Below are 17,744 nucleotides of genomic sequence, written 5' to 3'. Positions count from 1 at the left end.
TTATTACACTTCTAAAAGCCACATATAATATGGCGTTGTAATTGCCATGTTGTTTACGAGATCTGGAGAATATTCACTACTTCACTGGTGAATGACGACAGGTAGTATCGCTATTTTCTCCTTATCCGGCGTGTCCTTTTGTCTGGTAAAGGTATTCGATACATTTCCTTCCTCTGCAGTATATTTTGTATTCTATGATTCGGTATGTCGCACAATTATACATTTCTCCTTAGAGTCTAGGGAAGAAGCCTAGCTCGGACATCCGGGGCTGTTAGCGCCAGAGAGCTTGAAACAGAACCACACGATCGAACAGCAACGTACCTCGTCCGGTGCAATAGTTGACAGATGAATACTAGCCGAATGTGCAGCATAAAGTACTTTAATCCCTAGCAGACACTGCAGTCAAGCCTAACTCAGATGCTTGGGGTTTCATAAGATATTCTTGAGCATTCCTTACGTGCTGAATACGGGTTTTAGAGACAAGGTACGCTATAGGAAGCTGCCTTGCACACCAGGATTGCGCTAGCGCTATTACCTGCTGAGTGTCATTCAGTAGTCCAGTCCAAGCAGCGGAAGGTCGGGCTGCACTACTTTCACGAACCTCTGCCGCCGACCTCCTGCGTATATATACGGGTCATCTGCAGACGTCGGCACAGTCCAGCAGGAGCAGCAGCAGGCAGCAGCAGCAACAGCAGCAGACGCTATCCAGAAACCTCTACCACCAACATGAAGTGCCTGGTGAGTGCGACTCACCATAGGGTAGTGCAATGGTGGTTTTTCTTGGGCAGCGTCTAGGAATAGGCTGGAGACCTGAATGATTTCCACAATAAAAGTCTGTATTTTCGAAGCATTCACGGATTGAATGGAAGAGGTGGTCTTGTACTGTTATGACTTGTACAGCTTGCACTGGTTCTTGGAGGTGACAAAGAGAGGAGACAGTAACAAAGGAAGGGAATCGATACTGCGTCGTAATATGGAGCTCTATGCGATTTACATCCGTCTAGTTTCAAATCACAGAATCCTTGAACGGCAGTCTACTTATTTTTTATCTCTGAAAATCCAGAACAACAAAAATAAGGTTACCCAAACGGAAACAGAAAGAAATGCACCGTTGCTGTAATTTATGAGGTTTGTTATGTTTCTCGTGAAACTGCGTAACTAATTTGATGGGCACCATCACAGAACAGACGACTTAAAATTTATATGTTGTAGAGCAGTTGCTGTACATGCGAAAACTGTAAAATGATCCTATTAGGATAGCATCAGAAGCTAACTGAAAGACAATATGGAGCTTATAGATGTGCAGTACCACGCATTTATCAGAAAGAGCAGGGTGGAGAATAAGGAGGTGGAACGTATGACAAGTTAGTGAGGTAAAGGAGTTGAGTACAAAACTTCATGAAAGAAACAGCTCATATCTATGACGTATTAATTCAGCATATCATGTTTCTAGGCTGCTTGTTGTCAATTGGTACGTTTTTCACAAAGGAAATGGTTCTGAGCACTATGGGACTCAACTGCTGAGGTCATAAGTCCCCTAGAACTTAGAACTACTTAAACCTAACTAACCTAAGGACAACACACACATCCATGCCCGAGGCAGGATTCGAACCTGCGACCGTAGCGGTCGCGCGGTTCCTGACTGAAGCGCCAGAACCGCTCGGCCACCAGCGGCCGGCATGTTTTTCACAAAGGTTGTGAGTAAAGGTGATAAAGAGATCCATCATGTACTTAGCAACAAATAGTCACAGCAGTTTTATCAGATTTGTGATGCTTAATCTTCTTTAGTTATGAGCCACAGCTGTGATACAAAATCTGCAAATAACACTTAAAAACAGTGTCTCGTTTGCAGATAATTTACGATTACCCAAAGCATGAGGGACATCACTCATTCGGTCTAGTTACAGCAATTTTCTCACGCACAAAGCATCAGTATTACACCAGTTACAACATTAGTAACCGATCACTACAGTTACGACCCTTTTTCACTACTTAACAGAATGTTAATCATCTCAAAATAAGAAAACCGGCATGCCACATAAAAGCTCTCTCCCCACATTAATAAGTTGGGACAAGAAGTTGTCATCAGTTCCTGATGTTCAGATCTGTGTGAAATCCTGTGGTACTTAACTGCTAAGGTCATCAGTCCCTAACCTTACGCACTACTTAAACTAAATTATCCTAGGGACAAACACACACACTCATGCCCGAGGGAGGACTCGAACCACCGCCAGGACGAGTCGCACAGTCCATGACTGCAGCGCCTGAGACCGCTCGGCTAATCCCGCGCGGTGGGAATTATTTTATCCCTCTGTAAAAGCAAGACAGCATATACACACAAACCTTCGGGTCTTAGACTATTAGGGAATGCATAAGTTTTATTTGCGAGTAGGGATTAACTGTTGATTTAAATGTCGCGAAGAACGACAATAACTCGCAGATTTAGTGTTCTGCAGCAATAATCTTTCTCTTTCAGATCGTACTGAGTGCTGTCGTGGCCATGGCCCTGGCCAAGCCCGGCTTCCTGGGGGCGGGCGTCGCCGCCCCCGCCTACGCCGCGGGCCTCGCTGCCGCCGTGCAACCCGCCCCTGTCCTGGTGGGCGGCATCCACCCCGGCCTCGCCGCCTACGGCCCGGCCAACATCGTCGTCGGGCCTGGCGGCTACAACCTGGACACCCCTGACGTGGCTGCCGCCAGGGCCGCCCACCTGACGGCCGTCGCCCAGACCCGGGCCAGAGACGCCGCCATCAACGGCGCCGCCCTCGCCGCCGCCTCCGCCGTAGCCTACGGCGCCTACGCCGCCCCCGCTGTCGTCGCCGCCCCTGCTGTGGCTGCCGTCGCCCCTGCTTACGCTGCCCCCGCGGCTGTCGCCGCCCCGGGCCTGCTGGCCGGTCCTGGGGCTCTCGCTGCTCTCAAGGCCGCCTACCACGGCTAACAAGGCGGAGCAGTGAGACATGGTCCACCTGATCCCACTATTTTCATACCTCACATCCTGTCACTTCTCGTACAAAAATGTGAAGAGCAGTAAATTATTTTTTGCACAAAAACGTTTTCTTCATTTTTACAGTTCCTTTAGATCCATACTATGAACAACCCATTTTTTCCATAATAAGGCTTCCTAGAGTTTCCCGTTTTTCTGACGAAAATATCTCTCTTGTATGAAAATCTTGTATGTTGCGTGCTGCAGAGCTTGTAAGTATGCTGTTTTCTATGACACATATAGTAGTACTCGAAAAGCTGCAAGTAAAATATTTAATTGCTACGTGGCTCTCTTGGTACAGCACACTGTCAGTGGCATCTGATCTGACAGAGAAAGAAACACATACATTGTTATTGTTGTGGTCTTCAGTCCTGAGACTGGTTTGATGCAGCTCTCCATGCTACTCTATCCTGTGCAAGCTTCTTCATCACCCAGTACCTACTGCAGCCTACATCCTTCTGAATCTGCTTAGTGTATTCATCTCTTGGTCTCCCTCTACGATTTTTGCTCTCCACGCTGCCCTCCAATACTAAATTGGTGATCCCTCGATGTCTCAGAACATCTCCTACCAACCGATCCCTTCTTCTAGTCAAGTTGTGCCACAAGCTTCTCTTCTCCCCAATTCTATTCAGTACCTCCTCATTAGTTATGTGAGCTACCCGTTTAATCTTCAGCATTCTTCTGTAGAACCACATTTCGAAAGCTTCTATTCACATCTAGTCCAAACCATTTATCGTCACGTTTCACTTCCATACGTGGCTACACTCCACACAAATACTTTGAGAAACGACTTCCTGACACTTAAATCTACACTCAATGTTAACAAATTTTTCTTCTTCAGAAATGCTTTCCTTGCCATTGCCAGTCTACATTTTATATCCTCTCTTCTCCTCCAACTACATACCCGCCGACTCAGGGTTGAAATATTAAAAGTTTTGACTGGTTTCGTGGTCTAGGGGCTGGGAAACGTAGTTGCCGCATTACAGGCCAAATACTGCTGAGTTTACAGTATACAATAAGAATACATACATCAATCGAAAGGTCAAAGGTTTCTATCACTAGGCAATTGCAAATGATGAAAGTAACACATAAATTAGCCAATGAAGGACAGCAATTACATAAAATCAGCACGTACTATCCTAACGACTTTAAATGATGAGTAAGATAGTAGAAGTACTTTTGAGAATGCAGTATATTTCTGCAAAACACTTATTGATGTCGCTGGTCCAGGAATTAAATAAAATATAAGTTGAATAATAGGGAAACAATAGATTCCTACTGCACGTAATTAGTAATGAACAACAACATAGCTCGCGAGATATTCACTTCTATACGCACACTACGTTTTCACTGTAGAAGCCACGGAAATTTCACAAGTGGGCACTCCGAGGTACTTCTACCTCTCTCAACCACGTGCAAACCGCTCCACTCTCCAAGTCCTTCCGTCGAATCCGCGTCCGTCGAGCCGTCGCATCCAGCACTTCCCGTGTCCTGTCCCGTCCTGTCCAGAACTCTTCACCCGAACTCGCTTCCATCCAGTCTCCCCATTCACGAGCGCTGTGATTGGCTAGAGCGCTCGCTCCATGTCTTCATGCCAACGCACCCACACAAACATAATAAAACACTTTCGAAGTACAGGAATTTACATTTAAATAACTTGAAATTATGTAAATATTTCGACGGCTGGACCATAATCACGCTTTAACACACATTATTAAATACATAAACAAATTAAATAATCATATATCAAAAGAATAGCAACAAAATATAGGCCAGTAGCCTAATGTCTATGTGCTTTCTAAAACACAGACAGGATGCTTAAGTACGTATCACCTGTCAGAGTCACATCTAGACATATCAGGGGTCTCTTGTCAGTCCAACTCCACACACCCCACACCATTACAGATCCTCCACCAATAGTCCTCCACTGACATGTAAGGTCCATGGATTCATGAAGTTGTCTCCGTACCTGTACACGTCCATCCGCTCTATACAATCCGAAGCGAGGCTCATCCCACCAGTCATCAACAATCCAACGTCGATGTTGACGGGCCCAGGCGAAGCATAAGGTTTGATGTCGTGCAGTCATCAAGGGTACTCGAGTTGACCTCCGAAAGCCCATATAGACGCTGTATCGTTGAATGGTTCGCACGCTGACACTTGTTGATGTCCCAGCATTGAAATCAGCAGCAATTTCCGTAAAGGTTGCTCTTCAGTCACACTAAACGATTGTCTTCAGTCGTCGTTGGCACAGTTCTTGCAGGATCTTTCTCCAGCGGCAGCGATGTCGGAGATCCGATGTTTTCCCGGATTCCTGATATTCACAGTACACTCGTAAAATGGTCGTAAGGGAAAATTCTCACTCCATCGTTACCTCGGAGATACTGTGAACTATTGCTCGTGCGCCGATTATAATACCACGTGGAACTCAGTCAAGTCTCGATAACATGCCGTTGCAGCAGCAGTAACCGATCTAAGAACTGCGCCAGACACTTCTTTTCTTTTATAGGGGTTGCCGACCGCAGTGCCGTATTCTGCCTGGTTACATATCTCTGCATTTGAATATGCACGACTGTACCGGTTTCTTTGGCGCTTCAGTGTAGTTAATAACCATTTGGGACTAAAGAGAAACATAAGTACATACGTCCTTTTTGTGACACTTTTCGTGTGTATCATATGAATTGTTCATTGATACACGTCCATAACAACCGAAGGCTTGGAAGTGGCGGCATCTCTTGCATCCTTCAATGATACAGAAAGCCTTAACTCAGGTGCACCGCACCGTAGCAGTACCTGTTGAGAACGCTGAAAAGTTGCAGTAGCCGTTTTAGTAGGTGTATGGGCAACAGCCATCATGGTTAGCTGATGTGACATTGAAAATATGGACCTGATTTATCCCTACCGTAGACAACTAAAACCAAGGAGACACTACATTCGTTGTCTAATCCAAGGGCACCCATTTCATTTCCCATTCATAATCATGATGACTTTTTCTTGGGTGTCAGTGGATGAAATTGTCTCCATTCAGATCTCTGGGTTGTTACTATTCGAGAAGATGTTACTAAAAGTTTAAAAGCAAATTTGGCATTCTATGGGTTACAGAACCATGTATCTTCCCATTGGTGGGGAGGCTTGCGTGCCTCAACCATACAGATAGCCGTACCATAGGTGCAACCACAACGGCGCGGTATCTGTTGAGAGGCCAGACAAACGTCTGGTTCCTGAAGAGGGGCAGCAGACTTTTCAGTAGTTGCAGGGGCAACAGTCTGGATTATTGACTGATCTGGCCTTGTAACACAAACCAAAATGGCCTTGCTGTTTTGGTACTGCGAACGGCTGACAGCAAGGGAAAATTACCAAACTATCAGTTTAATAAGTCACAGCTGCAAATTACTAACGCCACTTCTTTACAGACGAATGCAAAAACTGATAGTAGCCGACCTCGGGGAAGATCAGTTTGGATTCCGTAGAAATGTTGGAACACGTGAGGCAATACTGACCCTACGACTTATCTTAGAAGAAAGATTAACGAAAGGCAAACCTACGTTTCTAGCATTTGTAAACTTAGAGAAAGTTTTTGACAATGTTGATTGGAATACTCTCTTTCAAATTCTGAAGGTGGCAGCGGTAAAATACAGAGAGCGAAAGGCTATTTACAATTTGTACAGAAAACAGATGGCTGTTATAAGAGTCGAGGGGTATGAAAGGGAAGCAGTGGTTGGAAAGGGAGTGAGACAGGGTTGTAGCCTATCCCCAATGTTATTCAATCTGTATATTGCGCAAGCAATAAAGGAAACAAAAGAAAAGTTCGGAGTCGTTATTAAAATCCATGAAGAAGAAATAAACACCTTGAGGTTCGCCGATGACATTGTAATGCTGCCAGAGACAGCAAAGGACTTGGAAGAGCAGTTGAACGGAATGGGCAGTGTCTTGAAAGGAGTGTATAAGATGAACGTCAACAAAAGCTAAATGAGGATCAGGGAATGCAGTCGAGTTATGTCGGGTTATGTTGAGGGAATTAGATTAGGAAATGAGTCGCTTAACGCAGTAAAGGAGTTTTGCTATTTGGGGAGCAAAATAACTGATGATGGTCGAAGTAGAGAGGATATAAAATACAGACTGGCAATGGCAAGGAAAGCGTTTATGAAGAGGAGAATTTGTTAACATCGAGTACAGATTTAAATGTCAGGAAGTCGTTTCTGAAAGTATTTGTTTGGAGTGTAGCCATGTATGGAAGTGAAACGTGGACGATAAATACTTTGGACAAGAAGAGAATAGAAGCTTTCGAATTGTGCTGTTACAGAAGAATGCTGAAGATTAGATGGGTAGACCACATAACTAATGAGGAGGTATTGAATAGAATTGGGGAGAAGAGGAACTTGTGGCACAACTTGACTAGAAGAAGGGATCGGTTGGTAGGACATGTTCTGAGAGATTGAGGTATCACCAATTTAGTACTGGAAGGCAGCGGGGGGGGGGGGGGGGGGTAAAAATCGTTGAGGGAGACCAAGAGTTGAATACGCTAAGCAGATTCAGAAGGATGTAGGCTGCAGTAGGTACTGGGAGATGAAGAAGCTTGCACAGGATAGAGTAGCATGGAGAGCTGCATCAAACCAGTCTCAGGACTGAAGACCACAACAACAACAATGGGTTACAGCCGAAGGCACTCAGAAACTTTATTAACCCATCGTACAAAGTACAACCGATATGCTACAGTGTCGCACCCATTTGAAATAGATACTTAACTGGGTGAGATGTTAACTTTACTATATTTCAGTTTCTGTTCGAAACCGCGCTGCTACTACGGTCGCAGGTTGGAATCCTGCCTCGGGCGTGGACGTGTGTTATGTCTTTAGGATAGTTAGGTTTAAGTAGTTCTACGTCTAGGGGACTGATGACCTCAAATGTTAAGTCCCATAGTGATTAGAGACATATTTAACTACATTTAAGTGAAAATGGATCTCTGAAGTAGGCAGAGATCTATGCACTAGTGCTAACGATGGTGTTTTAAGAACAACTCTTACAATTATTAGTCTGTTTCGCAACGGGGATACTACAGTTTATATTTCACTTATTCGTGAATAGGTGTTCAAATTACCTGCAAGAAATGAGAGCATCCAATTCTGCATGAGGAGAAGGATGGAAGAACGAGGAAGACAGTTCGACCACGTGAACGAAAATCTTAGGCGACTTTATTACGGTACCATCCTTGGATACTTTGACTGGTTTCCTTTCAGTAAGACAAAATTCCTGGTTCCGAACGATCCCCAAATGGTTGAAGGGTGCAATTAAGCCATGAGCATTCTTTCCTTAACTCTAAACTCTTTGACTCAGAACCCTACTGAAGGTTGCGGGTCGACACAGAGATAGTCGTGTTCATTATATGAATCATCCTCCAAACGTGCAGCAATCTACGTGGGCAACACTGCAAACGCCAGGATCAAAATAATAATGAAGACTACTCTCGATACCAGCTGATGGTCAACGGGCGGTGTCGATAAATGACGCGGCCTTATATTCGTCTTTTCTGAGTCGCATTTCAGTGCTGTATCAGTGATCATGTGTGGCTCAAGTGTCACATAAACTTCTGATTCAACGAACGCTCATCACCCCACGCTGCAGGCTTACACTGATGAGGCAACATCATGGGACACCTCCTAACATAGTGTCGGACCTCCTATTGCCCGACGTAGTGGTGCATTTCGACATGTCATGGACTCAAAAAGTCGTTGAAAGTCCCCTCAGAAATATTGAGCAATGCTGCCTCTGTAACAGCCCAGTAATGCAAAAGCGCTACCATTGCAGGATTTTGTGCATTAACTGACCTCTCGACTTTGTCCTGCAAATGTTCGACAAGATTCACGTCGGGCTATCCGAATTCACTCGAATTACCTAGAATGTTCTTCAAAACACTCACGAACAATTGAGACCCAGTGGAATGGCGTACTGTCATCCAAAAAAATTCCATTGTCGTTTGGCAATATCACGTCCATGAACCGCTGCAAATGGTCACTAAGTATCAGAACATCCAGGGGACCCATTCAAAGTAAACACATCCCATACCATTGTGCAGCCACTACCAACTTGCAGAGTGCCTTGTTGACAGCTTGGGTGCATGACTTCGTGAAGTTTGCACCACACTCGAACTTTGCCATCACAGGCCACGGTTTTCCAGCCGTCATGGGTCCAACCGACACGGGCCCAAGAGATGCGTTGAGGCGATGTCATGCTGTTAGCAAAAGAACTCGTGTTGTTCGTCTGCTACCATTGGCCATTAGTGCCAATTTTTGCCGCCCTGTGCTAGCGGATACGTTTGTCGCACTACCCACATTTACTTCTGTGGTTATTTCACGTAGAGTTGCTCTCACACAGAACGATGGTAAATATGTTCAAGGGATTGGAAAACAGCGGAACAGAAACGGAAGATTAGAGCGGTTCAGGCTGAACTGGATAGTGCTAGGGAGGAGAAGATAAGGTTATGGGGGGGGGAGGGTGAAGACAGGTTGCAAGTGGTGTCAAGGAACAGGGGCCACAGAAAGAGAACTCTATGCAAACGCTGCTGCTCTAGGTATTTAGGCGAAGGCCATCGGCCACTGCATTGTCTGAGGCGAGGTGAAATGTGGTATTTTCGCACACTGTTGACACTGTGGAAGGTGGGATATTGAATTTACCAACTATTTGCGAAATAGAATGTCCCATTCATCTGGCTCCAATTAGCATTCGGTGTTCAAAGTCTTAATCTCCGCCGTGCGGCCGTCGGAAACCTTTTGGACGTGAAATCAGCTGAGTAGAAGTGACAGCTCCGCCAATGCATTGCCATTTTAGACACTGTGAACACGATGTTACTGCCATCTGTACGTGTGCGTATCGCTGTTCCCTGACTTTCATCCCTGAGGGTAAAACTTTAAACTCTAATGTGACATTCCTTACTTAGGACTGTCCTTTCAACTATGATGATTATTGTGGCAATTACACGTCATTTCGTGAATTTGTGCACTTGTTTATGAATTTAGATTCTACAGTAACGACTTTATGCATTATGTTCTTGTTTGTGAGGGAAACACAATTAGTTATAGTCTGAACAGTTGACCCTAGCGAAACTGCTACAACAAAAAGCCTTGTCTGGCTTTTTTATCTTATTTTTGGGTACCGAATCCTGAGTCCGGACCTTTTATTTTGCATTTCATTACACTTGGTAAACACACCCAGAACATTACATACTCTCACACAAAACGATGGTAAATATGTTCAAGGGATTGGAAAATAGCGGAACAGAAACGGGAGATCAGAGCGCTTCAGGCTGAACTGGATAGCGCTACGGAGGAGCAGATAAGGTTAGGAAGGGGGGGGGGGGGGAGGAGGGTGAAGACAGGTTGCACGTGGTGGCAAGGAACAGGGTCACAGAAAGAGAACAGTATCTGACAGTTTTATCATTGGTACAAAGAATAGATACCTCAGTCAGCTAAGGACGAGGCTCAAGTGTAGTCAGCACTCAGCAGTCTTTCACTAGGAAACAAACTGTTGCAAAAAAAGTGGAAAGTAGGAGGAAAGTTCTGTTGTTAGGTAGTAGCCATTGAAGAGGTGTGGGCCAGATGTTGCAGGAAAAATTAGGTGACAGGTGCCAGGTCACAAGTATTTTCAAGCCCAGTGCACGTCTTAGCCAAGGGATAGAGAATGTAGGATCATTGTGCAAGGTTTTTACAAAGCAGGATCATGTTGTGGTGGTGGGTGGAGTGGGAAACAGTATTGATAGGGATCAGGGCTGCAATATTGAGTGTGACTTGGTAAAAATAGCATCTGCAACGAGCCATAAAAATGTTGGCTTGGTTCCTGCTGTCATGCGATACGATGGCCCGAATTGAACAGCTCTGTCAGGACAGTCAATATGGAGCTAGATCAGCTGCTTCGGGTGGCTGCTTTGTCAGGCATAGGTTTGGTTCCTGTTGATGGTATTGGTAGGTGGGATTTCACAAGACATGGCCTCCATCTCAATAGGAAAGGGAAGGGTAAACTGGCTGGGATGATAGAAAAATCTTTAAGGGGGGGAGGGAGGGAAGTTCTTTTTTTGGCTAAGATCTGTGTCCAATCATCCTACAATGATTGAAATTAAGCTTAATGAGAAGTTCAGACTAGATACTAGAGATGTGAAAATATCTCAGGATTGTCATAACAGTACAGTGAAAAATAATTTTATTGTGTCATAATTTTCACGTACAAGGATAGTGAAAAATGGTGTTAATATATTGCATCAGAATATTAGAGGATTAAAAAACAAAGTAGATGAGCTTCTTGTTTGCTTAGAAGATTTAGGAACTGAGGGTGGGATAGATGCATGTCTGAACATCATGTAGTCACAGGTATGGAATTGGTAAATGTAGATGGATACAAGCTTTCAGCACATGTAAGCAGAGACACTCTGGAGAGAGGAGGAGTTGCATATATGTTAAAATCAGTCGTAATGTGAAAAATATGGAAACTAAAAATTTTTGCATAGAGCATCGTATAGAAGCATGTGCATGCGAGCTTTAACTAAATAATGGCACTTTTATAATTGTAAGCATGTATGTCTCCATTGGAAAATTGTCAACTATTTTTGAAAAACTTGCGTTCTTCGTTGTGCTGTCTGCCACACAGAGCAAAGCAAATTATTGTTTGTGGGGATTTCAAAGCAGATTTTCTGAAAGAGTCTGATAGAAAGCTTGACCTTGAAGTATTAGTTGGTTCTTTCAATTTGACACCAGTTACTGATTTTCCTACTTGGGTGGTACAGGAAAGCAGCACACTAATAGATAATGTTTTCATAGACCAAGATAAATTTAATCAAATAAAAACTTTTCCCACTAAGAATGGTCTGTCTAATCATGATGCACAGCTAGTTACATTACATGATATAGCTCCATATAGTAATGCAAAACAATCCTCCAAAATAGTGTGTTCAATTAACGATCTAACTATTCAAAATTTTAGGGAAAGCTTGCAACAGTTAAACTCGGTTATGTTCCACAGAACTGAGTGGGTAGATAAAACCTGTTACCAGATCATGAGAGAAAATGAGAGAAGTGCAGAAACAACTGACGCAGGAAATAGAAACTGTTAGCATAAAGATAGATGAGTCAAAGACGGAGGCAGGTAAAAGAATAGACCTGACATTTTAATAAGTTAAAATTAAAATGTTTATAAACGAAAACGATTCAGAAAGTATTAGAAACTGAGAGACAGAATACTTGGACAAAAACATTGACAAACAAGCTGCTGAGAATGAACAAGAGAAAGGTGAAGTAGAGAGTGGCTATGATCAGATTTTCCAGGAATGTAGTAGGAGGAATGAGGAAGACGTAGAAAAAATCAGAGAGACCATTTCTGGAAACAAGAACAGGAGAGGATTGGGGATAAAAATATTTTGGTATCTTCAGTAACACAGGTACAGAAAGGCAATAACACTGACAACATAGCTCTTGATCTCAGTGCAGAAGTAAATTTAGATTCTGTTGTAAATACTGTCAGGAGTCAAGTTACATGAACTGCTCAGAAAACAATAAGTTTAGAAGAGTTTGTGGTAGCTTAAAAGTGGCATCTGTGCCAGAGAGGTACAAATATTTTAAGGAACTTACCATACAATTATTCAATGTGTACTGGTTCGACGATAGATAGAGAGTGATGTAATGAAAGTTTGTTGGACATATCCAAATTGTGATTGGAGGTCTAAGTGAAGTGTAAATGAATGTGGTGATGATATGATTAGCAAATCATGAAAGTCAGACATCATATGAAAAAAAAGTAATATTGTTTAAGTATTGGTAGAGAATTTGCACTATCAACAGAGATGTAGGTTGATAGAGGGGACTGTGGGATATCTTGAACAGAGGGATGGGTACTGGTAAACGGTAACCTAACCATTGTCTGGAGGGAACTAAATACTGTGATAAACACCGTGAATTGTGATACCCAGGTGTTATGGTAGAGAAGTGATCATTTGTGAGAAAGGAAACCCCAGGGGGTTCACTACCCTTTAGTGAATATGTGCAGTAGTGTGCATAGGGCCCCAATCTGTTGCAGTGCTGTTTCCTTCTTTGGTTTTCTTCATTGCTTCCTACTCTTCTCCTATTCTTTGTATCTGTCAAAACAGCTAGATAACTACCTAAACTATCCAGAATACGGATCAATAACATGTAATCGGATGTAAAAACATTCCACAAAAGAGACATAATTCATGGAGGTGATGATGAATGGATAACAAGAAGGATAAGCTAAATGTTTGTGAACAGCTTCATGTAGAAAATTTGGGAGTACTGATAAAATTCAACGCTGGTATAGTTGTGTGGCAATCTTTATACAGTTAAATGTGGTTTGGGCTTTATAATTTCAACAGGAAGAATGGGATATCCCTGCAGCGGAACCCTAATACACGTGACTATCCGGACAGGTCACTTGAACCACAAAGCTCATTGGTATTTTGCTATACTAGCTGCTGGTTTTTTATTCATAGTGCCGACGAAGTAGTATTTATGATACTTGATTCGTTTTATATCCAAGAAATATTTTCGTATTCAATTATTCATATGTTTTTAGTTACTGTAAATCGAATAAGTTTTTCCTAATGTAGGAAATTCTCGTAATAAAAACTGCATGTTTTGTTTAATCTTCAGAAGATCACCAATAAAAGTGGGTTACACTTGCCATGTTGCTAACGACGTCTTTAGCCTTTTCAATACGTACTTGGTCAATACCATCATCTTGTCTCGAAATTTCCCTTTTATCCAGCGTGCTCCTTCATCTGGTAAAGGTATTCGCTAGACTTCTTCCCTCACCCGTTTATTTAGTTCTTCATCATTGGCACAGCGGTCATATTTTCAGGGGATGCTCAGAGTGTGAAACAGAACCCTACGATCGCGCAGCGTCTTAGCTCGTCCTGTACAATAATTGAAACTATTAGCAGTTGAATACTGGCCGAAAGTGCTGCACCAAGTGCTTGAATTATTATTAAGGACTGGTATCAAAAATAAGTCAGACGCTTGGGGTTTCATAGTATATTTTTGAGCCTCTCATGTGTAGTGAATAAGGGTATAAACGTGTGTACGGTATATGAAGCTGTCTCGCACACCAGGAATGCGATAACGCAACTACCGGCTTGGGCGTCATTCAGTGGTTATGGCCGAGAAGCGGAAGGTCGGCTGCACTACTTTCACGAACCTCTGCCGCCGACCTCCTGGGTATATATACGGGTCATCTGCAGACGCCGGCACAGTCCAGAAGGAGCAGCAGCAGCAGCAGCAACAGCAGCAGACGCAGTCTAGAAACCTCTACCACCAACATGAAGTGCCTGGTGAGTGCGGTACACCGTGGTGTATTGTAACAGTGGAGTTTCTTGGACTGCGTTGAGGAATGCGCTAACGACCTGCATGACTCTCACAAATAAATTCACATTTTCGAAACAGTCTCGGTTTCAGCGGATCAGGTAGTCTTCTACAGTAATCAGCTGTACAGCTGCACTGGATCATGTAGATGACGTACAGAAGAGACCGTTGACAACGGAATAGAATCGATACTGCGTCCCAGTACATGACTCTATATGAGTTAAACCCGACGTTTCAACATGATAGTACCTTTGGACGGCTGTTCATTTATTGTTCATCTCTGAAAAGCCAGAACGACGAAGATAAGGCTATCCAAAAGGAAAGAGAAGCAGTTGCAATGTTATTGTAAATAACAAAGCATCGTTATATTACTGATGCAACGGGGCAACTTTTTTGACGGAGACCTTCGTAGAAAAAACTATTTAAAAATTTGGTGTTATCAGAGTAGTTGGTGTACCTACAGAGACAGTGATTTCCTGCAAAATGGTCCTACTAGAACAGCATTTGTCATTAAATGCAAGAATACAGTTTTTTGAGACAACGTCATAGTTGCAAGTACCTCAAGTGCCTTGTAGCAGGGATGCTGAAGGATACCCAGTACTATGAATTTTTCAGAATGTAGGAGGGTGAAGAATAAGAAAGTGGAATGTAGGATAAATTAATGAGGTAGAGCACATCAGGATAAAACTCCACAAAAGAAAGAGATCATACCTAGGATCTGTAACAATTCAAGCCGGCCAGAGTGGCCGAGCGGTTCTAGGCGCTACAGTCTGGAACAGCGCGACCGCTACGGTCGCAGGTTCGTATCCTGATTTGGGCATGGATGTGTGTGATGTTCTTAGGTTGGTAAGGTTTAAGTAGTTCTACGTTCTAGGGGACTGCTGACATCAGAAGTTAAGTCCCATAGTGCTCAGAGCAATTTGAACTATTTTTTGTAAGAATTCAGCACATAAAGTATCAAGTCTTCTTGTTTAGAGTTTGTACTTATCTTACAAAAGCTTGTGACGAAAGGTAATAAAGATATCGATAAAGTAAATAGATCAATGTTGTACATAGGTACCGCAAGTTTATCAAATTTGCTTACTCTCTTTTTATAGTGTGCTATTCCTGTGATGTAAAATTTGCAAATAACACTTATTAGCTGTGTACTGTGCAGTAAACGTTTACGATTACAAAAAGCATGGAAATGAGCGTACGGCATTGTGCGCCTGGAGTCCCCCACTCGGGAAAGTTCAGCCACCGAGGGCTAGTACTTACGGCATTCGACGCCACATTGCGCGACTTGTGCGTTGGATATTGGGATGAAATGATGGTGACAACAATACAACACCCAGTCCCTGAGCGGAGAAAATCTCCTACCCCAGCCAGGAATCTAACTTTGGGCCCCTTCGCATGGCTTTCCGCCGCGCTGACCACTCAGCTAACGGGGGCGGAGACACAAAGCATGATCGAGAACACTCACCTGGGCTAATTACAGCAATTATCTTACACACATAGTAGCAGTGTTACAATTGTTATGAAAACAATACTGATCACTCACTGCAGTTAAAGACCTCTTCTCACATGCCAATACTGCACTACTTATGAGAATGTTACCACATAGCAGGATACCAGGAATCAGCAGAGCAATCTCGGCACCATAACAAGTTAGGGCAAACTGCTGACATCTCTGTTTGAGAAAAATTTCACCTTTTGTAAAAAGTGACAACATATAGTAACATACTTTGGCTTTTATGCTATTAGCGAAGGTATAGTTTTTAGCTTGCAAGTAGGGATAAACTGATGATTTAAATGTAAAGTAGAATGAAAATAATTGGTAGATTTTGCATTGTACAACAATAATGTTTCTATTTCAGATCGTCCTGAGTGCTGTCGTGGCCATGGCCCTTGCCAAGCCCGGCTTCCTGGGGGCGGGCGTCGCCGCCCCCGCCTACGCCGCAGGCCTCGCTGCCGCCGTCCAGCCCGCTCCCGTCTATGTGGGCGGCATCCACCCCGGCCTCGCCGCCTACGGCCCGGCCAACATCGTCGTCGGTCCCGGCGGCTACAACCTGGACACCCCTGACGTGGCCGCCGCCAGGGGCGCCCACCTGGCCGCCGTCGCCCAGACGAGGGCCCGCGACGCCGCCATCAACGGCGCCGCCCTCGCCGCCGCCTCCGCCGCCGCCTACGGCGCCTACGCCGCCCCTGCCGTGGTCGCCGCTCCTGCCGTCGCCGCAGTCGCCCCCGCTGTCTACGGTGGTCCTGGGGCTGCCTTCCTGGCTGCCAAGGCTGCTTACCATGGTTAACCTGTCACAACGAAGGCTCTTCTCTAGGACTGCCAAAATGTGCGGTTGTTCAACGCCTTCGCCGCTCAAGAGGCTATTGTATTACTGAATGTTGTACAAATCTCTTCTAAATAAACTGTTTTTAATTAATTGCCATTATCTTGTTTTCACACACGGTTTTATACCTCATTTACCAATCAAGTATACATGTAAAATGAAACTATGAGCTTTCAATTGAATGCCGTCTCCGTACTGGTCGTCGACCCCATTGAGGCTGCTGTCGCCGCATCTGACCTGCTGGCGGCTCCCGGGACTCTTGCTACTCTCTAGGCTGCCTACCAGGATTAACGAGGGAGATCTGTGGGAAATGGGTCAACTGATCCCACTGACTACATTGATGCGTCAGAACCTGTGACTTTCTGTGCAAATAAGTGAATAATAAAAAAAAAAGTTTCCTTTTTACCATCCATTTAGAATCACACTTTAACCTAACCATTCTTTCTGCATTAAGGCTTACTAGGTTTTCTTAGTCGTCCAACGAAAATACCTTTTCCATCTGAAAATCTTGTTTATTTGGTCCCCAAGTGCTTGTATGTACGGTATTTTCTGACAGACATCTTGCATTACACTAGGAGCTGCATGTAAAATGCTGAAATGCCTGACAGCTATTTTGGTAGTAATGTAAGGGTACTTAGCACGTCTATATTAAGTGACGTGCATGTCACTTATAAAATCTCAATGATGTGAAAACTGATGTCGACCCAGAGAACATAGAATGCCATGGATATTTAAATTCGAATTATAACAATGTCTATCTGAGCATCTTGGGATGCGACAATTGGACCACTTCTCGTTCACACATCGTTATGTGTTCATGTTATAGCTGTCAAACTCTAAAGGACCACACTTCCTCCTTACAGTAATCTCATGTCACAGATGGTTCTGGATATGATATCGGACATAACAAGAAAAAAAAAAAAAAGACTGTGGTATAGTCTCCTTGCCCAGCTACTCATACAGTGAAGGCATGTCACACATAGTTCTGAATATGATCTCAAAGATGACAAAGAGATTTGCAATGTGTCATCAACAGTTTCATATTTTCACTCCATGGCAGTAATGCTTATTGTGACCAGAAAATATGGC

At 43.7% G+C, this 17,744-nt stretch overlaps 1 protein-coding gene across 2 annotated transcripts; it reads left to right on the top strand.

The window, feature by feature from the left end:
- The first annotated feature begins 718 nt into the window (after positions 1–718).
- On the top strand, positions 719–16,748 carry LOC126473897 (cuticle protein 16.5-like). 2 transcript variants are annotated; one of them, XM_050101239.1, is made up of 2 exons: positions 719–738; positions 16,191–16,748. In XM_050101239.1, the coding sequence occupies exons 1-2, from the start codon at positions 727–729 to the stop codon at positions 16,617–16,619; spliced, it is 441 nt and encodes a 146-aa protein (XP_049957196.1). In that variant the 5' UTR covers positions 719–726; the 3' UTR covers positions 16,620–16,748. The 2 variants fall into 2 exon arrangements, with proteins under 2 accessions (XP_049957196.1, XP_049957195.1); XM_050101238.1 differs by lacking the exon at positions 719–738 and adding an exon at positions 14,235–14,303.
- The last annotated feature ends 996 nt before the right edge of the window (positions 16,749–17,744 follow it).

This window comes from Schistocerca serialis, chromosome 4 (genome assembly GCF_023864345.2).
Source record: "Schistocerca serialis cubense isolate TAMUIC-IGC-003099 chromosome 4, iqSchSeri2.2, whole genome shotgun sequence".
Lineage (NCBI taxonomy): Eukaryota > Metazoa > Arthropoda > Insecta > Orthoptera > Acrididae > Schistocerca > Schistocerca serialis.
The sequence above is the reverse complement of the archived record's forward strand: the minus strand, read 5'-3'. Positions and strand labels throughout refer to the sequence as shown.